Source organism: Phoca vitulina, unplaced genomic scaffold (assembly GCF_004348235.1).
Source record: "Phoca vitulina isolate PV1807 unplaced genomic scaffold, GSC_HSeal_1.0 scaffold26, whole genome shotgun sequence".
In the NCBI taxonomy this organism is placed as follows: Eukaryota; Metazoa; Chordata; class Mammalia; order Carnivora; family Phocidae; genus Phoca; species Phoca vitulina.
The window spans coordinates 22817562-22842619 of NW_022589729.1; the positions used below are offsets into that span (position 1 = coordinate 22817562).

Sequence of the window (25058 nt, forward strand, 5' to 3'; positions counted from 1 at the left end):
GGGTGCCTAGGTGGCTCAGTCAGTTAAGTGTCTGACTCTTGATTTCAGCTTAGATCTCAGGGTTGTGAGATTGAGCCCTGTGTGAGGCTCCATGCTGGGCGTGGAGCCTGCCTAAGCTTCTCCCTCTTCCTCTTCCTCTGCCCTTCCCCACCTTCTTTCTCTCTCTCTTAAAAAAAAAAAGAAAGCTGAATTTCAGGTAACTTCCAAGCCAGGGCTAGTATTCAAAACCCAAGGAAGCATGAGTCCTCATTTTTTTTATTTTCCTCCTCAGCTCTCAAAACAGTTCAGAGAATTTCCTTACCGCTTGTCCTTGTTCTAGAAATTCCAAAATGAACTCACAGGCATCTCTTTCTGACTGACGCAATCCTGCAAAGGGATGTAGTTGGGAGGAGTTTGGCTGATTATCTCAGATGGAATAAGAAAGCAAGGCCATTCTACCCCCTACCCTCTGCCAAGAAGGCTCAGAAACCATCAGAGCCTGGGTGGGTGTTCCAGCTCCAAGAACCAGCTTCTCCAGGCCTATGACCTAGTGTGGCCCTCTGAAGCCTAAGTGGAGAGGCAATCATATGGGGACTCAGGTAAGAGTTCTTCTGCATCACGAATGGCCAGGGACGGAAGGACAATTGTAAAGAGAGAGAACTCTAAGTCACCCCCGGTGGCTGCACATTATTGGAGCTGTCCTAGACAGGCTTTAAAAATCCTGAATGTGAATGAACTTGAAACCTCAAATCAGCCTTGGAAGCTTCCTTGTCAACTGGGCTGGTAGACCCCCCGGGAAAGCCTCCCTGAGTAAGGACCCAGGTGTAGACATAGAAGTTGGGGAGTAATGCTAATAACAGAGCCTGTCCACTCCCAGGGGTGTCAGGAGGGGATGAATCAAGAGGTTGGAGACGGTAGCAATGCTAGGGCCAGAAGCAACCAGCCCTGAGTTCAGGCCACTTCATGTAGTCCAACCAGCAGAGCGCTCTGGGGGTGGGGCTTGAAGCCATGGTACAGCGATTAAACATCCATTTGCCTGACTTCAAAGCTCAGCTCTTCTATTTTATTGACCCTGTGAGCTTCAGCAAAGTAAACTCTCTCAACTTTTGCTTCCCCATCTGTACAATGGCGAAGATGATAGTATCTATTATTGTAATTGAATTAAAGCTCACCCAGCTCACAGCTGTGCAGGGAAGCCAACTTCCAGGCCCCCTGCCACATTCCATTACAATAATTGAATTATTGTAATAATTCAATGAATGAATGCATGTCAGGAGCAATCTTGAGCAGATTAAATGTCCCCCAGTCATCTTAACATGGGGATGATAATCACAGTATATATTATTATGAGGTTTGAATTCATTCATTCATGTAAAAAATTAGGATAATCCCTGGCACATAGCAGGAGATCAATTAATTCATTCTTAGGCATACATTTATTGAGCACCTTCTATGTAAAAGGCACTCTTCTAAGCTTAGCTTACGGACGTAGAGCTTACATACAAGTGGTTCCTTCACAGGAACTACTGTTACTATTATTCTAAAGGTATTCTTTTTGCATTTGTTCATATAGGTTTGTATATATACACGGGAAGTCAGAGAAAATCTCATTAATTAAATCTGAGTACTCTTCAAGGGCCACTCCTTCAACTGAGGACCAAACCATACAGATATCTAGGGTAAGAGCATTCTAGGCCAAAGGAACAGCAAATGCAAAGGAACAGCAAAAGCAAAGGCCCGGAGGCAGGAGCATGCCAGCATGGTCATGGAACAGCAAGGAGTGCGTGCCTGGAGCGGGAGAAGCAGGGAGAATGGCAGGAGCCAAAAGCAGAGCAGTAATGGGATGGGTCAGGAGGGCTTTGCAAGACCCATGGCAAAGACTGCTGTAAGGACTCAGGCTTTTCCTCTGAATGGGATGGGGGCTCTGGGTAGGCTTTGAGTAAAAGAGTGGCATGGTCTGATTTTTGTTTAACAAGATCGCTCTGGCTGTTCAGTTGAGAATAGATAGGTGTGGAAATGGAATGTGGCAGGGGGCCTGGAAGTTGGCTTCCCTGCACAGCTGTGAGCTGGGTGAGCTTTAATTCAAAGCCCCAGTGTCCTCTTCCCTGCCCAGCTCCAGGCTTCTCGTGGAGGCAGGTCTGCAAATGGACAAGTACACAGAGCCTAGAGCCGTGAAGGGGGCAGCCAGAAGTGGGCCGACTCACGTCCATGAGGTGACATCTCAAGCCAGGGCTGGGCAATCACCATCACCTCTGAGACTGCAATGAGTTGAAACACAGCCCGGTCCAGGGCCAGCTGCTCACCCATTAAGTTAGGATTCCAAGAGACTTGGCCAGTCGATTGCGAGAAAGTTACTCTGTTTGGTTTTTGCTTGTTAGGATGTGGATTCATCTGTAGACTTGGGGCAGCAGCCTGCAGCTTGTGACGAGGACGGTAGGCAGGGCACGTGTCAGATGCTCTTTCCTAGGGAGGCAGCTTCTCCACCGAGAGGTGAAGCTGCAGGAGGCAGGCCATTTATGAGAAAAGGAGTCGGCTCAGCAATGCCAGTGTCTGGCCCCACCATCAGCTTCCCTTTCCCTCCCTGGGAAGATAGGGGAGCCTCGGAAGGGCCCTGCTTCACCCTGACTTGCCTACGAGTCTTCCATTCAGGGCCCTCCCTGCATGGGCAAATTTCAGATTCTGAGGTGGTCTCCCAGAGGCCTCATTACCACTGTCGAAAATACCGAATCAGGCATCAGCGGTGTCCCTCCCTCTGCCTCTGGGCCGAATTGCCTCTGGGAGTCTTGGTGCTAAAATCCTAAAGCTCCCTTGTACCAGAGGCTTCTGTCCCCATTCTCCAATTCCTAATCCCATTCTGCCCTATGGTAGGGGAGCTAAGATCCCCTAAATGTCTGCCCCTCCCAGACACTGCCCAGGGACACCTGCTTGTGGGCCAGGAGACCACGGCCCGGCACCTTGGGCCCCCAAACTTGCGCATCCCATTGCTAGCTGTTCGTAGAAGAGCCTCCACACACGGCCCTGCCCCCACTTTCTTTTGTCCCCCCATGTGTTATAGCTGGTCTCTGCCAGTCCTGTTGCTGGGGAGCTTCCTCCTCCAACAGGTGGTCCCCTCGGCACCCCCAGCCCTCAGTCAGCTTCCCTGGGCCTAAGGCATCAAGCTGTTTACAATACAGGATCAAGCACCCCGTTATCAGCAGTTCAGCTAAGTTGAAGATGCTTAGGTCCATGATCAGGGTGCTCTGTTCTCCAGAGACCCCTGGAGTCACCTTCCCTCCACCCACCCAGCTTGACCTGGAATGGAGCACCCCCATCAGGCCTAAGAAAGCCAACCCCCTGAAGCCCACAGACTCCCACCGTCCCCAGAGCTCAGCACCCAGGGCAAGCCTGGGGTCGCCCCTACCCGCGGCCATCAGCCCTTTGTCTGCTGTGGAGGGGGAAGGCAGGCAGGGACCACTTTACCTGACACACCGGCCACCTCAGAGCCAGGGCTCACGCTTCTCCTGGGCAATGTGGCTCCAGGGGGCGCTGCGCTCCCGGGTCCTGTAGCGGCCCCTGCAGGGCTGGCGAGGAGGTGGTCCAAGCTGGAGCTCCCCCCACCCCACCCACTTCCACCCCGCGGTCCCCGGGTAGGAGGAGGGGCCGTGGGCAATCCTGCCCAGATATGGGGCAGGAGACCTTGCGGAGAATGCCTCCTCCTCACCACCCCAAGGAAACTCCCCAGTTGTCCAGCTTTGGAGAAGAGGCTGCTTCTTGTGGGAAGCTCCAGTCTGGGCAGTCAAGAGCTCCTAGAACAGCTTCAAGGAGCAGGAGACTCTTAGTCACACATATCACTAACCACGGCCCAGCCGGGCTCAGGGGAAGCCTTCAGGCCTCCCGAAGCTGCCACAAAGTCCCCTGCTGTGGAGAAAGTGACTCCCGGAGCCCATCTCCTCAAGCCCTGGCGACCTACGGAGCTTTGGCAGGGACTGTTCGTCATTCCATCCTGTCAGGGAGGCCAAGGACCCGAGAGCCTCCCTCTACCACCCGAGCCATCCCACCGCAGCCCAGGGGCTTGGCCAGACCAGCTGGAGAGCGGGCAACTCTGCCATTCCAGGCACGCATCTGGGGCAAAACCTCTGCTCAGGCAACTTGGCACAAAAGAACCCTTCATCATCAGCTCGACCAATCACAAAGAACAGACTTTATTGACATATTTGGCACTAAAACCCACACAGTTCCGGCCCCACAGCCAAGTACCAGGCGTCATACAGAACCAATAAGTTAACATAAAGGACGCTCACGTGTGTGTGGGGGGGTGCTTGGATGTCTCCTGGCTCAGCCTAGGGAGCTCTGGGCTCCCCGGAGGACACGGGGAGGGGAGATGGCTGTACACCAGTGAAAGGGGCTTCGAGACAAAATGAAAGAGAACAGAATCCAAAGTAGGACATTCGAACATATTGGGGCCAGCGCCCACCCAAAAAGTGGGGGAGCTGCAGGATGTGGTCTGAGCGCAGTGACAGAGATGCAGGTACTTGCCCTCAGGCTCTCCTCTCCTCCCCCAGATTGTTCTGACGGGCACCTAAGTTCCTCCCTCGGGAACTGGTGCAGTTGCCCACACTGCCTTCTGTCCAGTGGGGAGAACTGTGGTTTTTTTGCAGTCAGGCATCCAAGTTATTGGAGGTGCAAGTTGTTATTTGTAGTTTCTGTCCAAGTCCGGGGCACTCAGAGGGGAAAGCGTTCTGCGTGGGCAGAATCAGAACTCAGCTCTCCCTCACCCCACCTCGCCTCCGCTCTGTGCTTTCTCCTTGGAGCAGGAGATCTGAGGGCAAAAAGGCCCAAGGATGAGAACCCAGGGACTGTGCGATAGTCTTAGCACATGCAGTTTCCAGGCCTGCTCAAGTCTTAGCACATGGGACAATTAATGACCTTAAGAGTGAGCGTTCCCCATATTTGTAAAGATAAGGACTTGTCCACTTTCAGGGAAATCCAGTCTTAGAGCAGAAGCACAGCTGGGTGAGGAACAGCAGGGGCAGTGACCCTCCACCTCCTCCTATGAGAATATGCCACAAACATGGTGCCTTTCCAAAAATATCCGGAAGGCATTGCTTTTTAGGACTATAATGAAAAGTGATAGAAGGAAGGGTGGGGTTGCAAGCGTTCACGATCCCAGAGAAGGTAATCAAAGTATGAGCTGCCCTCCCCCAAACACCACCGGCCAGCCCCCAGCCTGGGCCTCCTAATGCTACAATCTGGCAAAGCCTCAAATTCAAGGCTCAGAGGTCTGAGTACATGTGGGAGCCCACAGGGCACAGAGAACATATGGTGAGTGACTGGGGCCCCTATGGGGGGGGTGCTTATGGGGTGAGGAAAAGAGCAGGGTCCATCCAGGAAGACAATACTCCACCAGGACGTATGATCTTTAACCTACCACTTCACGTGTGCATCACAGAGCACATTATAAAGGGGGAAGAAGATTCTCCCCCTGCCCAGACACCCCTACGGTACCCAGAGAGCTGGGAAATTGGGGGGCAGGGGGGGCACACTAGTATTCCTCCAGCTGCAGTAAAGACAGGAGCTGTTCTGTGGGGACATTCTCTGAGCCAGAGGGTAGAGTCTGTGAGGAATCCCGATATGGCCCCCTCTGCCTCCGGCATCCCCTGCCGCTGTCAGTCAGACAGGCAAGGCCTCAAGTCCAACAGACCAAGCTCTGGGGAATAAAGCATCATCATATTATTGGGATCCTGAGGACAAATCACAAATATAAATCCTAAGGCCCGGGTTTCCGGAAAAAAAAAAAAAAATTAAAAAAAAAGGCTCAGCCCCGGCTCATCGACCTGCGATGGGGGTAACGGAGCTGAAGAAGGCATTCAAGGGTGGGAGGGCTCAGCTCCAGCCCTGCTCTGGAACAGTCTTTTCTGGTAGCAGGGCCAAGGCACGTGGGGCACGCGGTGACACCTGGCCTTGGTTACACCTGGCTGACAATCTCGCCATTCTCAGGCACAAAGACTTGCACGGGGGCCCCTTCGGGTGATCTCCGGGACAAATACACTGTGGCCACCTGCCAGGGTCAGGAAGAAAGGAGAGATTTGTGAGCAAACCAGGTAGAACTGTCCAGACAGCAAATGCAGGCACACCATCCCTGTCCCTGCGGACGCTGACTGGCAGCAACACGGGCCCAGCCGCTCCGCCCCTGCCCCCACCCCCCAGAGCTTCAATGTCCCCCAGTGATCACCCTTCATCTATTTTCCACTCCAGGGGTGTGATAGGCACCCTGACCTCCTCCTCCCCGCCCTTCCTGGGCCCCCTTCTTGTCACCCTCCCTGTCGGGCAGGTTGCGATGGGCCGGGCCTGGGCTGAGGGCAGGTCCAAGCCGGCAGGAAGGGAAAAGCAAAAGCACGTCCGCTGGAGGGTGCGGCCTGGGACCAGGGCCAGGATGCCAGCTGCAGCCCAGAGAGCTGGTGGGTGGGGGAGGGACGTGCAGCTGGGCCTGCTAGGAATCCTGGGTCTCAAAGAAGCAGCCTGTTGGTAACTTTTGGAGCACACCCCCTGCAGAGCCCTCCGTACCAGGGAGAAAGAAGACAGGACTCCTGTGTTACCCCCACTTCCAGAATAGAGAAACTGGGCCACTGAATCCAGAGTGGACACCCTCACCTCATGTCAGAGTGCTCTGTCATACCAAGCTGGTCCCTGGCCAATAGTAATACCACTTACTAGTGCTTACTATACACGATTCTCATCATCTTACACATAATAACTCATTTAAAGGTCATGGCCGTCTGAGATAGACAGCTGGCCAATGATTATCACTTCCCATAGCAGGGCTGAGATTTGAATCCCCCTAGCCTAACCACCAGCCACCCTGCTTCTCAGCCCTGAGGTGTGGAGGGCTGTCAGAGGAAGTTGACCCACAGGCAATCACAGGTCCTGACTTCTGCAAACACGTTTTCAGACTCCCTTTGTCCTGAGCCTTCAGGTCAGGAAATTTGGGGGTAAATTCGGATGGGACCTCCGATTATGAATAGAGGCTTATCTGCTTTGCGGATCATCGATGGGGCCGTTAAGGAAAAACGACTCCGCTCTCTTCCAGGATTTCCTCCACCAGCGTAGTACGTGGGTATGTGCTCTTGAGCCAGAGACAAAATTAGGAGGTGCCCCAGGGGAGTCCCGAGGGCCTTCCAAAGCCCGGGTGGGGGGGGAACGGTTCTGTCGTCTGTCCGTCCCCGCTGGGGATCGCGCGGCCACCACCCTGTGGGCCTACCGCCTCTCTGCTCCGGGACCCGCTAGAATTGCAGCCCTTCCCCCAGCTGGAGGCCCCCCCTCCCCCCGGAGCCGCCGTACCTGTGTCCGGGGACCCGGGGCTCGGCCAAAGCCCTCTCTGCTGGGGGGCAGGCTCCGGACGCGGAAGGCCCCCTGGCGGTCCAGCGAGTGCGGGCGGCCGCTCCGGAGGCGCGCGCGCTCGTGCCACGACTTGAGCTCCTCGGACACGGCCGCCTTGCTGAGCGCGCGGCCCGCGGGGCTGTCCTTCAGGGAGGGCGTCCGCACCACGCGGCTGCGGGAGGCCACCAGGCGCTGCCAGCGCAGCGGCGCCCCGTCCTCGTCGTAGGCGGGGCCCAGGGCGGCGCGGCCCAGCTCCCACTCGGCCGCCGGCGGCAGCGGGCTCTCGGCCACCAGCACGTAGCGCCCGGCCGGCAAATGCCCGGGCGGCAGCAGCAGCTTGGGGTAGAGCGCGCCGGCCGGGCCCCAGGCCCCGCGGTGGCGAGGCCGCTCGGGCGGGGACAGCGGCCGCAGGAAGGAGATGTCGGGGCTGCTGCTGCCCGGCGACGTGGGGTGCGAGATGCTGGAGACGTCGGAGCCACTGTCCTCCGAGCAGGAGTGGTAGGCGGGGTGCGGCAGCGGGGGCTTGGTCGGCGGGAAGCAGGAGTCGGGCACGGTCACCGTGTAGTGAGGGGGGCGGCGGCGGGGGAAGGCGCTGCGACCTCGGCCCTCGGGACCGGCCCGGAAGGAATCCGTCCTGGGGGAGGAAGGGGAGACGTGCTGAGGCTGGGAGGCTGGGAGGCCCAGGCTCTTCCCTTGGGCCCCGGGGGGGGGGGGGGGGGGGTAAGATAAACCGGTGAGGCCGAGGCCCTGCCTCAGCAGAGGAACCATGGCTCCCAGGCCCCGGTCTTGGGTCAAACCTCCCCCAAATAAACACCCAGACACCCTCCTGGCCCTCCTGCGCCATGCACCGTATCCCTCCCGCTGCATTCACGCTTCTGGGGTTTGTGGAAAGGATGCCCCAGCCATGTCCCCTCTTTTCAGCCCCTTGAGGGACCCTGTGTCCAGTGGCATGACACCCCCAGAATCTGTGCGGGTAGACATGGTCGGGTATCTAAGCTGGACCTGTAAAGCTGGGTGTGGCACAGACCATGTGAAGGAAGTAGATGGCCGGCCACCCACAAGCCAAGGAGAGAAGCCTTAGAAGAAACCAGCGCTACCCTGATCTTGGACTTCAGGCCTCCAGAACTGTGAGACAGTAAAATTCTGTCATTTAAGCCACCCACTCTGGGGTATTTTGTTACAGCCGTGCCACCAAACTAATATAAGGTAGCCTCCTGCAAGGTGCCCCTTCATAAGGGCAGCCGCCCAGGACCTGCAGGGGCTGAAATCCAGCCCTCCCTGTTAATATGGTGGGGCTGGGTCTGCCCAGAGGGGGGCGCCTTTTACCGATCTGCACAAAGGCACTGTTTGTAAACTAGCCCCGGAAGTCTGTAAAATGTAAGATTCATTGCTTGCCTTGACAGCAGTTGTTCCAAGCTGCACCCCTTCCCGCGCTGCCTGATAAGCCCATTTAAACCGACAGAAGAACCCAGCAATCGTGTCCAGGGCTTTCGTGTGGTGTAGCTAACACTGCCTGGCCTAGCTGTCCCTGAGACTCTCACCAAGAATACTGGTAAAAAACACTTGGAAACAACATCCAGCTGATTCTCATTATTTGCGGATTCTGTCTTTGCAAAATCTCCCACAGCGAAAATGTATCTGTAACCTCAAATCAACCCTCACAACACTTGTGGTCATTTGTGGCCTTGCACAGAATGGTGAAAACCTGGAGATGCCCCCTAGGCACAGTGTCAGCCAAGACGGAACGAGGCAGGGCTCTGACTTGTATAAATATGATAAATGAGTGTCCTCTCCACGGTCGATTTAGTGTCCCGTGTTTCGTATTTTTGTGCTTTTTCTTGGTGACTTCACTATTTAAAACGGCCCCAGAGCATAGTACTAAGTGCTGTCTGGTGTTCCTGAGTGCGGGAAGACTATGGATGTGTCTTTTGTAGAATATACGTATTTGGTGAGCTTTATTTGGGCATCACCTAGAGTGCTATTGGCCAGGAATTCAATGTTAATGAGTCAATAATATATATTAAATAAGGTGTCTTTAAACAGAAACACGCATAAAACAAGGTTATGTATTGATCAGTTGACCAAAATGTTGTGACCAGAAGCCTAACCCGGTATCTTCCCTTGGAGCAGTGATTCGGTATTGCTAATTCAGTGTTTGCAGTGTTTATCGGACATAAAACTACCGCAAATAATGAGAATTGACTGCACATCAATTGAGAAAGTGAATCATCCACTGCTAGTGACCAATAATAAAATTATCTTAAGCAATTGCAAAAGTATCTACCAAGTTCCATATTCTCTCGCCATAAGAGAATATGGCTAAGGGGAGAAAACATGAATTGCGTTATGCAGAAAACAGCTTGCTTCACGGCCTGTATTGGGAGGTGCCCCAAGAAGGGATCCTATGGAGAAGCCACAGCACTAGCCACGTGTCACCCACAGTCCCACCTATATCCTAGAAGCCACCACCCTCCAAATGTAAGCTCTCAATAGTGGGTCCCTGCCCCCTGCATCTCTGGGGTGACCTCTTACCTCAGAGACTGTGACTGGCCCCTCCTCCCCTGCATCTCGGGGGTGGCTGGGGCGCTGGTGCGGCCCTGCCGCTGGCCAGGAATGCTGCGGATGGGCACCACATGGTAGGCAGGCTCCAGCAGCCACACGCTGGAGGTACCGGGCCCGTCCTGTGGCGTGGTGGCTGGGCTGCTGCAAAAGGATTAGAGACAGGTCAGCGGCAAGAATGGCTCCATTGAGGGGCTTGAGTTGTGCAGAGGAAGGGGGCACAGTGGAAGGGGACCCCAAAACTCACACCTCCCACCATCACAGTTAAGGAGAGGGGCAGTCTCCCACGCCTTACCCTGTTCGTACCCCTTCCCTCCCCCCCACCCCAGCTTCCTCCCCATTCCTGACCTGGACTCGCTATTGGGTTCAGAAGACTTTCTGGGCTTCTCATAGGGGTGGTCCAGGCTGGTCTCCTTCCAGGGGCTGTTCTGGATTGGGGCCCGCTCCAGGCCCCCAGTCTCAGGTCCTGCTGGCTGCAGGCCTTCGAGGCTCTGGGGTGGCAGAGGCCGGGAAGGTGGAGCTGGGGACTCCGGGGGAGGTTTTGACACCTGGGATTCCTCTGCAGGGGTGAAAGAGCCTGCTGAAGGCAGCGGCTGGAAAACTGGCCCAAGAACCTCCGTGGCCCATGCCTTGCTCTTCCTCCCGTGGCTGCTTGTCTGGCTGCTCCACGCTGTGGCTCCAGGCCCAGACGCTCGAAGGTGTTTTCTTCTTTGGGACTTCCTCTCCCACAGCTGTTTTATACCTGCCTCCTTCAAGAAGCCTCCCCAGATTGACTCCCCTTAGCTCACATTATTCCACCTTCTAACCTTTGCTCCTCCTACCATATCTGCAGCTAACCATCTGCTTACCGATTTTTCTGGTTCATGCCGTGCCCATGTGTGCTATTCCCTTATTGACCTGGGCACTCCCTTAGGCAGGACCGTGCTACCCTCTTGGTCCACCTTGACCCGTAGCATCCTTAGGGTTTACAAACAGGGTTTTTAATCTATTGAGTGTGTTTCCGTCCCCAGTGCTACCCTCTATTCAAAAAGGGCAATGATTGTGGCCAGATGGCTCTTAGGGTCTAACAAGTGCGTACTGAAATAATGTCCCAGGGTTCTGTTAGAATTCACTTTTTCCTTCCCTGTCAAAATGATCGAACTTCTAGATTGGGAAAGGGTCAGCACATCCCCACCCTCAAACGAACATGCGCAGGGGCACATAGAAATTAGCATCCAGTAGGAGCGGAGACCCTGAGCCCAACCTGGCACCCCTGCCAAAGCCCTCCATCTTCCAGTAGGAGCCCAGCCCTGACAACAGTCCCTAAGCACCCCTTCTCACCTTCCTCCAGGAGCAGCCCATCTGATAGAGAGCTGTCATCTGAGGCACTGAGCTCTGGGAAAGTCAAAGGGGAGAGAAGGAGGTGAGGAAATCAACCCATATGTCTGGGTTAACCAGCAGTATGACCCCACCCCTTCCTGAGAACATCCCTTATCAGGAAATACCAACTGTGTACTAAATACTATATTGGATATGCATTTATTACTTAGAAGTAGAAAAAAATCAGAAATCAGGAGTGAGAAGACAGGAAACCTGATTTTAATCCTGGCTCTGCCATTAGCTATGCAACCCTGAATAAGCAATTTCAATGCTCTGGGCCTCAACTTCCACATCTGTCAAAAAAGCTGGGGCTTCCCCTGGCAGGGTCTCCTGGCAGTGGAAGGGAAAGGCAAAGTGTCCTTTTGGAAGGCGCTTGGGATGAAAGTTATTTTCCTAACTTTTCTAGTCTTCCGAGATCATAAATACAACTCAAGGACCCCGTATCTGAGAAGTCCTGCATTACCAGCACCACGAGCAGTGCAAAGTGGGAATCTGAGCTACGGGGCTGTGGGATCAATTCACATTGGTCTGGCTGGATATGGAAGGTTCTTCAATTGGTGATATGGCAGGTCACCTGAAGGAAATGGGAGTATGATATTTCTGCATGGTACAGCACAGCTGTGACCCAAGAAATCCGAGGGAACTTCTATTTGCCATTGCCCTTGAACAAACTGAAACTTCAGACCTTGAGAATACTCCTAATGTGACCTGGATGGAATTCACCAAGTATTTTCAACTGTGTTTGACAACAATGATGAGGGGACATCAACAACAGCTAAAATTTCTATTGTGCCAAGACTTTTCTAAGTACTTCACATATATTAATTCATGTGATCGTCATAACCACCATGTAAGGTAAATACTATTACCGTGTAACGGCTAAAAAAACCGAGGCTTGGAGGAATTGAGGAACGTGGCTTAGGTCGATCCACCAAAAGGTGACTGAGTCAGAATTCATACCCAGACAGTCTGACCAGAGTCTGGCTCGGCACCACTACCATTTATCGGCTCTCCTGTTCGCTGGCATCTAATGCGTAAGTCATTATCCAGAAAGTTCTAAGAAAAGTAAACAATTCCAGCCATCTTGAAATCCTTTATAACAAAGGATTGGCAAACTGGGGGTCCTTGGGCCAAATCCAGTTACCTGTTTTTATAAATAAAGTTTTACTGAAACACAGCTACAGATTTGTTTACGTCATGTCTGGCTGCTTTTGAGCCACAATGGCAGAGTTGAGTGGTTGTGACAGAGACTTTATAGCCCATGAAGCCCATAAAATATTTACTCTCTGAGCCTCTACAGAAGTTTGTCAACCTTTGCTCCACAACTTAAATGAAATAAAAACCCTACCCGGAGTAGTTCTTAAACCCTGTGAGGCCTACTGCCCCGGGAGCTGGGCCGATGCCTAAGGAGCCAGCTACCCCATGCTGTGCTTGGCTCATACTAGCCTTTGCTTTGGGGTTCAAATGAGGAGACACCCTTTCATTGAATTCTGGTTCTCTGCCTCTGATCTTTTACAAAACCCTGGAGAATAGAGAGTTTTATTTTTCACGGATGTCAAGTTGAAGAATTGTGGGACTGTTACTGTCATGGTCCAGCGATGCAGCCGGGGTTAGAGCGTCTGTTTTGGTTTGACTATATGGTCTGGGAAGAAAGACATCAGGTCCCATCATCCCTAATCTTCATAAAAACAAGCAGATCATTGGCCAGCTTCGTTAGCCCAAAAAAGCGCACTACAAAGAGGGTAATCTGGAGACCCATTGCCTTTGCAGAGGAAAGACCGCGGGTGGAGAACATCTATCTGCAGCCAAACGCAAGCCGTTCCTGCAGGCTGCGCCCTATCTCAGGCACGCTGCCCCAACCCAGCCCTGGATCAGCCTCGCCCTGCCCTCGGTCCAGCAGTGGCCGCGGGACTCCCCAGGTGGGGAGGTAGCTATAGAGATCATACCCACAAACTGAGCATTCTCAAAGGCTGCGCTGTTCAACAGGTCGCCATGAGCTGCACGGGGTTATGTTAATTAAAATGAAATAAAATTAAAAATTCAGGTCCTCGGTCCCATCAGGCACATTTCAAATGCTCCGGAGCCCCTCTAGCGGCTACCATGCTGGACAGCACAGATACAGAACATTTCCATCATCACAGAAATTCTAATAGACAGCCCTGCTTAAGGCAGGTGTTGTCAGTCAACAAACGCATTCTGAGCACCTACTACAATTAGAGGTGTGTGTCGTGGGGAATTTCTCCTCAAGTTCACTGTGGTTAAATTAGTTTAACACCTGACTGCTCCCCGCCACTTGCAGGGTACTAGCTAATTACTCCCCCCTGGCATGATTAGTCATTATCCTAAACTGAATAGTAGCCCTGGCTACTGCCACTGAGCAGACCCTAGGAATAAGCTCGAAGTCAGCCTGGGGAGCACCTTCCTGCCCAGGAGGCCTGCGTGAGGGCGGTGGATTTTGAGGAGGATGAGGAAGGAATGGGATGCTTTCTAAGGAGATCGGGGAGAGGGTCTCACGGACGGAGAAGCCCTTTGCCACGGCGCGTTGGGGCTGCACAGGGTCGGGAGGGGGTAGAGGGGGACCGAGGAAGCAGGCTTCCAGCGAAAGCCAATTTGGGACATTAAACACGGTGCTGGGCGCAAAGGCAACTGCAGTGGCCCCGGGCCACGCCACCTGCCGTCCCACGTAAGCTCACGCGGGGCCCGGGGCCGCGGGACGGGGGGGAGGGGGCGGCCGGCTCACCTCGGCCCAGGGGCAGGGCAGCGGCGGAAGGGGGCCTGCTGGTGCGCCGCTGCTCGCCCACGCAGCGCTCCAGCTCCCTCAGCTTCTTCTCCTCCTGCAGCATGGCGTGCTTGCGCTGCCGCCGGGCCTGCCTGCCGAGGTTCTCCTCCCGGCACAGGCGCCGGGCTGCCTCCGCGATCTGCAGCTGCAGGGCCAGCTCCCGCTCCAGGCTGCTCAGGGGGTCCTGGGGGGAGAGGCCGGGGGCTCACTCGGGGAGGGCAGGTGGCCGCGCGGGGACACAGAGAACGGCCCTGAGCCCGTGCCCCGGATACTGACCCTAAGCCCGGGACGCAGACAGCAGCGGCCGCGGCCAGGGGGCAGAGGGTGGGGTGGTGGCAGGTGCCGAAGAGCAAACCTGTCGGCCTGAGAAGCGGGCAGGGGGACCGGGGACCCACCCGCCCGCCTGCCGCCTGAGCCAGGCGGAGTGCAAACCAAAGTGGGACACTTGCCCTCCTGACCCCAAGGGTCGGTCAGGCAAGCCCAGGGGAAACTTGCCGCCTTTCACACCACGGGGAAGGGATCCTAGGGCCCGAGCCGCCCCGCTGCCTGCCCGCCACGATGAGGACAGCCCTAGGGGCCAGAATAACCTGTTTAAACAGGCCATTGCCTCTCTGGGCTGGCGGTTGAGCTCTTCACTGATCTTCTGCCTACCGGCGACCAGACCCAGTGTCCTCTCGAGTTCCTAGCTCTCCCGGTTCCTGTGGCGGCACACCTTCCCCACGGCCATTTGGGCTACAGGTTAATGGGTGGCCCTCATCAACACGGAACCAAGCACCCTGAGTGGGTGTGATGGGGTGGAGAGTGCCAAGTACCGGGTGAGGGCACCTCCAGATGGCGAGGCCTTGGCTCAGTGATCAACGCTTGCGGGGGGTGGAGACGGCCTGCGCAAGTTCCTCACCTCTCTGTGCAAAGCCCGCTCGTCCAGTTTGTAAGCAGCTCCAATCCTGCGGCGGACCTTGGGGGCCTTTTCCCCTGGTTTGAGGGGATACTCTGCTGGCAAGACACCCGTCAGCTCCTGTGGTGGAAGCGAAGTCAGCCAGGCCCCTCTCCACCTGCCCAGCCCTTGGCCAAGCAGGGGTAGCCAATCCCCTGGGCTCTGCACGCCTGTGCCTGTCCTTCCCCAGAGGCCCCTGCCCACTCCTCACCTCACCCCATCACCCGGGACGGTCTCACTGGCCTCTTCAGGGCACCCGCTACCTTCCCTCCTCTTTTCCTTCACCCTTCAGATCTCACCTCCTTCAGAGATCTGCTCTGGCCCTGGTTACAGTCCCACACGCACCTCTGTCTACTCCCTCTCCAGCCCCTCCGTCCTTCCCTCCCTGTGCCTGGGGCCCCACCGGGGCTATTCCTTCTCTCCGAGGGGTCCAGCGCCCAGGTCAAATGCCGCACACACAGGGACTCCAGGCACCACACCCCCCCCTGATTTCCAGAATTCTCTCACAAACGGGGTTCCCTTCCCTCAGCCCCAACATCCCCGAATGTGGCTCAGATTAACCCCAAGTTTGTTGGGGGGTTGGGGGGGAGCCGGCTGAGGCTCTCACCGCCTCCCTGAGGCAGAGTCTCTTCAGCTCCTCCAGGCACGCCTCCAGCCGCTCTTCCAGGGCCCTCTGCTGTTTGCGCACGGCGTGGGTCAGCTCCTTCACGGGGGAGACTGGGCTGTCGGGGCCTAGGGGGCGGCAGGGCACCAGCTCAGGGAAGCCGAGGTGGGGGAGACCCTCTCAGACACTTGCTAACTATCCCCGGGGTTGTGGGGGGGAATGTGCTCACATGTGCGCGTGCGCGCGCACACACACACACACACGTGCACACATGTACACACACACACACACACACAGCCTCATCCCTGCCCACAGATTACAGGTCAGCAGCTGTGGCCTGTGTCGTAACCACAAACACCACATCTCCTGGCTGTCCTAGGTGGCAACATGACAGTTCACAGGGAAGGGCCGCCCCCCCCCCCAACAGGCGATCTGCAGTGGCGGGAGGGCTACTGGTCAGAGCTCTGTTCTTTCCCTTCCCACCCTCCACCCATACAATTCACTTCTGCCTCCACCACTTCTCCCTCCCTCTCCTCTCTCCCTCTCTCTTTCACTCTCATTCACATATGTGCTGCTTCTTTCCTCTTTTCTGTCAGGACGAGAACCAGACTAGGCCCACAGACCCAGGCCAACCGAGACAGGACCTTTCCAGTAGCCAGATAAGATTTTTCTACTTAGTAATCACTAGGGCCAGAGTTGCAGAGACCTGTTCCAGATAGGATCAGACCTCCAGGCCAGACCATCCAGGAAAACTGCAGCCCCTCAGGATCTAGCCTCCAGCAGAGGCCTCTCCCACCCCTCCCACCTTCCCCTACTCAGCTTCCAGCCACTCAGCCAGGCCAGCCTTGGGGCCTGGGGCCTTGGAGAGTCAGGGCTGGGGGCCCACAGGGCGGGATTCCCCAAACCACTCACCAGACTGCAGGATGATGCCACTGTCCGTGTCGCTGACCTCATCCTTACTCCCCATGGCGGACTGCTGGGAGGAGGGGGCACAGAGTAGGGAGGGGTGACACCGTTCCCAACTTGAGCCAGGATGTGGCGGTGGCCTGCAGGTTCCCCAGCTTTTAAGAGAACAATAAAACCAGCTGTAGTTGAAATCCCTTGGTTCCACAGACAGCTTAAGTAAGGATCCGATGTTTGAGGGCAGGGCGAGAGGAGGTGAGGGCCGGCTTTCTGGGGCAGTCTGGGGTACGGGGTTTCTCAGTGCTGGGGGTGCTGCAGAGAAGGCTCTGTGGGCCTCACCAGCAAACCTGTACTCAGGGGGCTCTCTGGGCCCACCCTAGCCTCCTGCTGCCTCCTTCTTAGTGGCCACAGAGACCACTGAGACTGGGGAAAAGGATGAGGAAAAGAGAAAGAAAGAGGAGGAAGAGGAAAAGGATAATAAAGATGGGTGGGAGGACGAAGCAAGGAGGAAAGGAAAGCAGAAGGGGAAGTTGTCTTCTTGGGGCACAACCATCCCCATGGGGCAGACTGTCCTCAGCCCCAGAACCCAGGAGGCATGAAGCCTGTCCCACTGCCCCAGTGGGTGACAGACAGCACTGGATACTGTGGGTGGGCACTGGGTACTCGGCCAAGCCCCTGCTCCAGGGCCCTCAAAGCCCAGGCTGCCCTGCCCTCTGGACCAGGGTATTCAGCCAAAGGCAGGTGCAGGTGCCAGAGAGCTGTCCCCAAATCCCTGAAATAATTCCCAAGCCACTACGTCTAGAAGACCCCTCAAGGAGGTGTCGGCCGGGATCCCCTATACCCCACAGCCAGGAGAGACCCAGTGTGTGTGTGTCAGGGTCCCGGGTAGGGTGGGAGTTGTGACTAGAGCGGAAGCTGCCTGAGGACAAGGAGGAGCCGAGACCACCCACTCCTCTGCCTCCCTGGGGCTTGAGGGCACTTGGGTGGCACAGGTACAATCTCAGTGTGTGTCAGCCCAGCTGGGCTCCAGTCGCCGAAACAACACCTGCTGCTCGCCCCCTCGCTCCCACCGAGCGCACACCCCTGCTCAGGGTCCCGGCTGGCCAGGGCCTGGCACCTGTTGGCTGGAGCAGAGGTGGGGAGGGGCGGGCGGAGCCCAGGCAGGCGGTCTGGAAGGAGAGCCCAGCCACCCCCTCACTGAGTCAGCCCATTGAGCAACAGTCCAAAAGTCCTTCAGAGTTTCTGTCTGGAGCTTATCCTGCCTCCCTACAGCACAGGGCTACAGGGTGGAGGAGGTGGGCTCCACCCTTCCACCATCAGCCACCAGCCAGGAAAGCAGGCCTTGGGAAAGTTGAGCACAAAAGCAAGGTGAGGAGAAAGAGAAAGGACTGCTGGCAGCCCGGTCCCCAGGAGGACCTCTGCCTCTTGAGACTGGAAGAGCAGAAGCGATCGAGCGCTTTTATAAACCTCCATAAACCACACAGCCCATCAGAGTACCGTGAGCAACAACAATAAAAACATAGTGCTGAAAACCATCTGTACCTGCCCTTTGGAATTTCAGTTCTCCAGGAAAGTCTAGAGAATGGATGGCAGGATAAAAAAGAAAAGAAAAAAGAAAATTTATGTGGGGCCTTTGCAAACATGCCAAAGAGAGAGACTAGCCCATGTTCTGGAAACCCAGAACAGGACACCTAGTGGAGAGGTACCTGTGCATGGCCCATCCCTCCCGAACCTTCATCCCTCTAGAGATGAGAGCAGGACCGAGGGGCAGGCAGCTTACCCAGCTCCCCCCCACCACAGGCAGCCTCTAAGCCTCCCCAGCAGCCAGGGGCAGGGCTCAGCCCAAGCTAGGAAGCAAGGCCCTCTCAGCTCGCATGGTGAGCGCATTTTGCTTTGGACAAGGGAGGAGGTAATGTGTGAGTGAAGCCATTAATTAGTCACACTTGTTAATTAATTATTAACCACGAAGGAGTTGCCTCGGGAAGCTGTGATAACTCAGCCCTGCTTCCCTCCTTGACTGTTGCAGAGCGTAGGGTCACCCGGACAGAGGGGTGGGTGTGAGAGGAGAGCCCCCACGCCGGCACACCCCCCTCTCCTCCAGCATTCATTGCCAGGGTCAAGGGGTTGGCTGTGGCATTCACAGTGGCCCCAATCTGATGCTGGGCACACTTGGGGCTAACTTGTGGCTCCAAGTAGAGCAAAGAGCACAGCACCTGAAGTTGGGAGACTCAAGTCCCAGTTCAGCCACTGCCCACGCTGTCCTGAGAGAGTCGCCTGGCCTGGCTGGGCCTTCTTCCCTCGTAGGCACAAAGATTAGACAGTGTCTAGGGAAGTCCCTTTCCGGCTCCCCGCTCTGAATCTGGACCCCCTCGGACAACGTCAGGCTGGGCAGGAAGCCCACACGGCCTTGTAGCCGTCGCCCTCCTCCCTGCCTAGCTCCCGCCTCCACCAACAGGGCAGAAGTCTCTGGAGCCTGAAGTTTCAGGCATTGCTTTCTGATAAAGGCAGTTTGGGGCACATGCCCAACCCCTTCCCAACACAGGAATCCCTCCCCGCCCTCCAGACCCTCAGCCCCCCGCGGCAAGCCCCAGCCCTGGGTCCTAGCAAGCCGTCCACCTGACTGAACAACGTCCCCGGGAAAAGGCAGAGGAGGAAAGAAGAGGCAAAGAGGGAGTAAGGGAAACACTAGCGCAGCGTCCCTCAGGCTGAGACACTGAGGAGCCCCCCATCACAAATGCACCCCCAAAGTCAGCTCCTAGGCCTCTCCCCTTCTCCTGTAGAGACTGAGGCCTGAGAACTACAGCAAAACCACGGCAAGGAGCTCCTCATCTGGGCCCACCAGCAACCCCTCCATCATCCCGTGCCCGAGACACAAGGAGGAAGGCGGGGGGGGGGGTTCCAGCTCCTGCAGCGGCTCCCCCCGCCACCACCGGGGCCAGCCTGCCCCTCAGCCCCAAAGACCTGCTCCACCCTGCCCTGCCCTCACCTGCTTCTGGGGTTCGGGCCAGGATTCCAGAAACACCCGCTGTTCCCAGGTCAGGGGGCTGAGGGGTGTTGCATGCCGCCTCAGGGTGTCCCAGGCCACAGGCCAGCCTCCAGTGCTCCCTCTCTGACCTGGCTCCCGCTCTCCACTCGCTGCCGATGGCCTCCCCTCCCTGTGGACGGTCCCGCCTGCCGGCCTCCTAGGCTGCCTGCCGGGCCAGGGGAACCAGGTGACTTGTTAGGACTTGAGTCAGAGGGGAGGAGCAGGTGAGCAAGTCCTTCCCTGAACTAATCCTGCCGAGGCTGTTGCCAGCAGGCAGCTCTGGGGCCTCTGCACTTCCGGGGGCGGGGAGGGGGCGGGGAGTAGGGAGAAAGGGGCTCCCCATGGAGGAACCCCAAAGAAGGCAACAGGGGTCATGTCTTCATGGCCCCAAGGGACTCTAATGCAACACGGTGAGCGGTTAGGTGCACAATTGCCCTCCTGACCCTCCTTTGCCCTTTCCAGAAATCAAGGCCTGCAAGACCCCCAGAAGTAGGGTGAAGGTCCACTGTCCATGGGGATACCAGCAAGAAATTGACAAGTGACAAAGAATAGGTCATTGCTCTTTCCATACACTGAAATGGAAACCAAGGCCTGAGTTTTGTCTCTCCCAAATCAGGTTTAAAAAAGCTTCAGGCAAGGCAGTAACTATGGAACTCCAGATGGGAAGGCTCTAGGGTCCTAAAGAGAGCAAGGGTGTTCTCTCTTTCCATCCTAGACATGTCCCCCCAGGATCATCAAGGCCTATTTATTACCTACACCCATCCCTCAATAGGGTCCGTGGAGCACTAAGCTGAACACCAGTGCTGTCCCCTGCTCCACAGGAGAGCCACCGTGACACCAGCATCTAAGCCCACTCCCCAAACAGGAGGGATCAGAGACCAAAATGGAACCTGTTCTCTACAGAAAATAAACCTCCAGGTCTCCCACTCCGTCGATCCTCGAGCAAACCAAAAACTGTTCACAACTTAGCCCGTTTCACTGGGAGAAGCGAGGGCTAAGGCCACCCATTGCTACACCGTGGACAACACGGAGACATGCTGTAAATTCAGGACTACACCCCTCAACGTTTCATCCCACCATCTCCCTTTCTCCCACTCTCTGATGCTCCCACTGCGCCCCTTAACCCTGGGGTATCGGCACCTCAACATCTCTCTGGATTGCTTCCCTCCTCCAGCCCCATACGTCCATCCCCACCTTCTAACCCCATCCCCTTCCCCATTCCCCAGGGCCCAGATGATGGAAGAAGTCTGCTCCACCAAGCATCTCCTGTGGAGCTGAGCTGTGTCTATGACTCTGTCCCCAGAGTCCATACACACATACCCCGCTCACCTTCACATTCCTATACACACCCTCTTTCCAAACAATGCCAGCCCCAGAGTCCGCCAGGCTGACCACCGCCTTCTCTCTCCAGGCTGAGGCTGAGGGGCCCCAACAGGGGGCAGACCCCTCCTGTGATGTGGAGCCAGCTTTCAGTCTGGTCTCCCAAAAGAGCCTGCAGTCCTTCCCTCCCCCTAGTCCTCCCCATCCCCCAATAGGCTTGTCACATTCTTTCAATGACAAACAGAGAGAGATTGACTCAGTGTAACTGGTCCCCTTCCTCCACCTTGCCCACCCCCCAGCTCCAGGTAGGGGTTGATGGAAGTTTCTAGAACCAGCTGATAGCATGTATTTTAATGCCCGAAATGAAATTAAGAGAACCAATTATACTGAAATACAGTTCTAAAAACAGAAAACATGGTAATATATACGCTTCTTTATTAACATTAAACAGGATCCAGCAGTGAGTAATTTCATAGAAGTGATGAATGTGAACAATACTTCAAGCCAGTTACAACTGCAATGTAATGTAAAACTATCTGTGAATTCTATTAATGGCAAAGTCACAGGTACTGCCTATGGTTTCTTGCCTTCTTAACTGAAGACAATGCTAAATTTTTGTTAAAGGTTGGTGTGCAATGAAAATATTTTTTTCCCATCTAAGTTCACAAACCCTCTGAATTCTATCCACAGATGCTTTGGTGCCCAGGACCCAGTCAAGAACCCCACCATCAGGGAACCCCCCCATCTCTGAGCTCAGAGGAGAGAAACACAGATAATCCACTCACTGCATTGATCCCCTGGAACTCTCAAAAACCCCTCGTTCCCTCAAATTCACATTCAGCATTTCCTGACCAGCAGAATGTGAGGTTTGGGATGGGACCAGCAAACCAACTCTCCCAAGAACCCCAGATCCAATGGGTCGGATCTCACTGTCTGCCATGTCTGTCAACTCAAAATACCAAAAGGGAGGTGGGTACCCCAGAAACTGGCTGGGAACTTTGGGGTTAAGTGCCTCCCTCCCAGCCAGCCTAGGGGATCCAGGGACTGATGGATGCCCTGCCCCAACCCCCAGAGCATCAACACCAAGACCACCACTTGGTGGTGGAGGAAGTGGTTTTCTTGAACGGAGTCAGAGTACTTGATATCTGATCGTTGAAAGGAGAAAAACTGCATCTCTTTCGGGTTTTCACTTCCCAAGCACAAGCCCCAAATCAGGAAACTTCCATACTCCCTAGCCATCCACTCCAACATTTTTTTAAAGTCCCTTCTTTAAGTTTCTTCTAATACGTGAGATTGGAAGTTGTTTAAAGCAAGGGCCTCATCCTACCATCCTCACATTGCCACCAGCACCCAGCCAAGTACGTCTCAGGCATTCCTAAAACCCCACTTAATGAATTAACAAAGCAATGGTCAGCGGCCGGAGTCAACGGAGCATTAAGAAGCCAAGTAGCCCGGGACCCTCTAGGCGAAGGCGGGTGGGAGAGGGCTCCTGAACTGTTTTCTTTCTCCACTCTTCTCTCTTCCCACTGGGAAAGGTGTTCGCCTCCAGCAGGCGATGGTGGAGTGGGCTAGGACAGGAGAACTCCACTCTAGCCTGGAATGCGCCCTGAAATCAGACCTCTAGGCTTTCCTTAAAAAGCCCCTTTGTCCGGTCCACCCTGCTCCCCTCCCCCACCGCGCCCTCCGCATCCAGGCGGCCCCAGACTTTGCTCCTTTTGTTTGGCTGCTTTCTGGCTTCCCGGAACCTGGCCAGGGGATCCACAGGCATGGGGAAGGTCGGAGGAGAGGGGTTGAGGAGTCGGAAATGTGCACTTTGGGTAGGAACTTGAAATTCCCACCCCTTTCGTAAATTACTCCATTCCTTGTAGGGCCAGTTCCGCTAAGGCCGAAGACCATGGGTTCAGGAGCTTGAACCCCCCAGTTCACCCGCGCTGCGTCCCCCTAAGTTTTCCCCCTTACCTGTCCCATGGAGCTCTGGCGCAGCCCGCCTGTCCCCGCGCCCCCCGTTCCTGCCTCGCAGCTTCAGGACCTGTTTGTCCAGGCCATCTCCTCTCTCCCCGAGTCTCCCCCCGGCCTTCCCTCCCGGGAGGTATTTCATTTAACTTCGGCATTTGCAGCATCCCAAATGTTAAAGATCCCAAGACATCTGTCCCCTGGGGCATACCAAGGCCCAGAGGAAAGAGGGGAAAGACGCAAGAAGGGATTCGAGATTCCGAGCCAAGAGTCGGGGAGGGGCCCCCGGTCGGGGTGGTAAGATGCCAGCAGGAATGCGTATCCTTGGGGGACCCCCGGCCGAGGGGGCGAGGCTGCCCCCTTCTCCCGCTCTGGGACGCGGGCGTGGCAGGACACCCCCCGCGCTGCCAGTTTCCGCCGCCCGGGCGGGAGGAGGCTCCGCGCTCCGGCCGAGGGCCGCCTTTCATCCGCGCGCTCCGGCCCGGCCGGGGGCCGTTTCCATTCCTGGAGACCCCGGGGTGAAAGAATGAGAGAAGCCGGCCAGAGGGCGCCGCGCCGCTCCCTCGCAGGCCCCTGCCCTCCTCCTCGCCGGTCCCCTTCTCCCTCGCTGTGCACCGCGCTGGCTGCGGGGCCACCGCGCGCTGGCGCGGCCGGAATTGCCTCCCCCTCGTCCGGCCCCAGCCCAGTCGTCCCGCTGGGCGCCGGCTGGCCGAACTGCGGCCCGGCTAGGAAAGGAGCCCGCTCCCGGTGAGCGCCTCCTACTGTTGCCGCTGGCCTCGTGCCCCTCCAGCCAGCCAGCCGTTCACTCACTCTTCCCTGCTTTCGTCTGTGCAAGAGTCTTATTGAGCACCTACTAGTGCTCAGCACGGTGGATCACAGTTCAAATTCTTCCCTGGATGATTCCCCAATTGAGGCGAGTAATCAAGTAGCAATAGTATGAATGAAGTAAGGGCTAGAACCCAGGGCCGAGACAGAGACAGAGACAGAGAGGAGAGGAAGAGACTGGGCCAGACGGAGGGTGGCAAAGCGGGAGAAGGCGGTGCCAGGGGAGTTTGGGAAGTGTAGGGAGGATCTTGAGGCAGCAATGACGGGATATACAAAAGCATAATGACAAAGAAGCACAGTAGGTTCTAGGAGCTGCAGGGAACTTAGAGTGTAGGATGAGGAGGAGGGAAAAGAATGAAAACAAAGACAAGGCTAAAGTGGCAGGCAGAGGCTCATCAGGAAGCAGGGCTGCTCTGTACGGTTGTCCAGCTTGTGTGCCATACTAAGAGGGAGGACTCACCCGTGTTCCACCCACCAAACTGTGTGCCCTGGTCATGCCTAGAGGTGGTGACTTTCTCTCATTTGTACAAAGGCACTATATGAACTAAGTTGACTGAAGAGCTGTGTGGGTTAGCTAAGATTTAAGATTTTTATCCTGAAGCTGAAGAGAGGCTACTTGTATTAGTCAAGGTTCTCCAGAGAAATAGAATCAATAGGATATATATATGAGAGAGACAGAGATGGAGAGAGAAAGAGATTTATTTTAAGGAATTGTTTCATGCTATTGGAAATGCTGACAAGTCCAAAATCTGCAGGATGGCCTTGCATGCTGAAGACCCAGAGAAGATTGCAGTTCGAGTCCAAAGGCACTCTGCTTACAGAATTCCTTCTTCATCAGAGGAGGTCAGTCTTTTTTCTATTAAGGCCTTCAACTGATTGGATGAGGCCCACCCATATCATGGAGGATAATCTGTTTTACTCTGTGTCTACTGTTCCTTTAAATGTTAATCTCATTTAAAAATACCTTCACAGAGGCGCCTGGGTGGCTCAGTGGTGAAGTGTGTAACTCTTGATCTCGGCCTTGTGAGTTTGAACTCCATGTTGGGTGAAGAGACTACTTAAAAATAAAATCTTAAAAAAATAAAAATAAAAATACCTTCACAGAAACATCTAGAATAATGTTTGTCCAAATATCTGGGTACCACAGGCCTAGCCAAGTTGACACGTAAAATCACACTACTGAAAACTGTCAATCCAGAACCTAGGCAGACTCACTTTTAGATCACTTTGAGGAATGAGCAAATGGAGTGGGGAGAGTTTAGAAACAGAGCTATTTAGGAGGTAGACCTTGCTTGACTTCACAATTGACTGACTAAAGACATGGCAGGGAGGAATGGGGAAGAGTCGAGGGGTTCCCAGGTTTCTAGCTTGAGGGTTCAGCATAAGATGTGTTCACCTGAGGACACAGCCTGGTGGGGGGGGGGGGGCTCTAAAGCACAAGGAAGGTTGGAGAAAGAGGCTT

At 55.3% G+C, this 25058-nt stretch overlaps 2 protein-coding genes across 3 annotated transcripts in view; both read right to left on the reverse strand.

The window, feature by feature from the left end:
* Positions 1–2286, reverse strand: part of LOC116643369 (maestro heat-like repeat-containing protein family member 7) — a 28688-nt gene extending 26402 nt beyond the window's left edge. The window contains exons 1-2 of the mRNA XM_032422079.1: positions 2184–2286; positions 302–366 (exon numbers count right to left, since the gene is read on the reverse strand). Of these exons, the coding sequence (XP_032277970.1) occupies positions 302–366; positions 2184–2286 (168 nt within the window). The remainder of the gene's footprint in view (positions 1–301; positions 367–2183) is intronic.
* Positions 2287–4139: 1853 nt separating this feature from the next.
* INAVA (innate immunity activator) lies at positions 4140–22980 on the reverse strand. Of its 2 annotated transcripts, XM_032422289.1 has the most exons (10): positions 22778–22980; positions 16483–16631; positions 15574–15698; positions 14931–15047; positions 13994–14216; positions 11215–11268; positions 10243–10453; positions 9868–10038; positions 7297–7969; positions 4140–6016 (listed from the first exon to the last, which is right to left on the reverse strand). In XM_032422289.1, exons 1-10 carry the CDS (start codon positions 22978–22980, stop codon positions 5924–5926), a joined length of 2019 nt encoding a protein of 672 aa, XP_032278180.1. In that variant the 3' UTR covers positions 4140–5923. The 2 variants fall into 2 exon arrangements, with proteins under 2 accessions (XP_032278180.1, XP_032278181.1); XM_032422290.1 differs by lacking the exons at positions 13994–14216; positions 14931–15047; positions 15574–15698; positions 16483–16631; positions 22778–22980 and having other exon boundaries at positions 10243–10451; positions 11215–11253.
* Between the last annotated feature and the right edge of the window lie 2078 nt (positions 22981–25058).

Coding starts and splice junctions, on each gene's coding strand:
- INAVA (XM_032422289.1), bottom strand. CDS start 22,980: ATGCCCCAGGGGACAGATGTCTTGGGATCTTTAACATTTGGGATGCTG. Junction 16,632..22,777: donor GCCAGAGCTCCATGGGACAG/GTAAGGGGGAAA, acceptor TTCTCTTAAAAG/CTGGGGAACCTGCAGGCCAC. Junction 7,970..9,867: donor GGCCAGTCACAGTCTCTGAG/GTAAGAGGTCAC, acceptor TTCCTCCCCCAG/GACGGATTCCTTCCGGGCCG.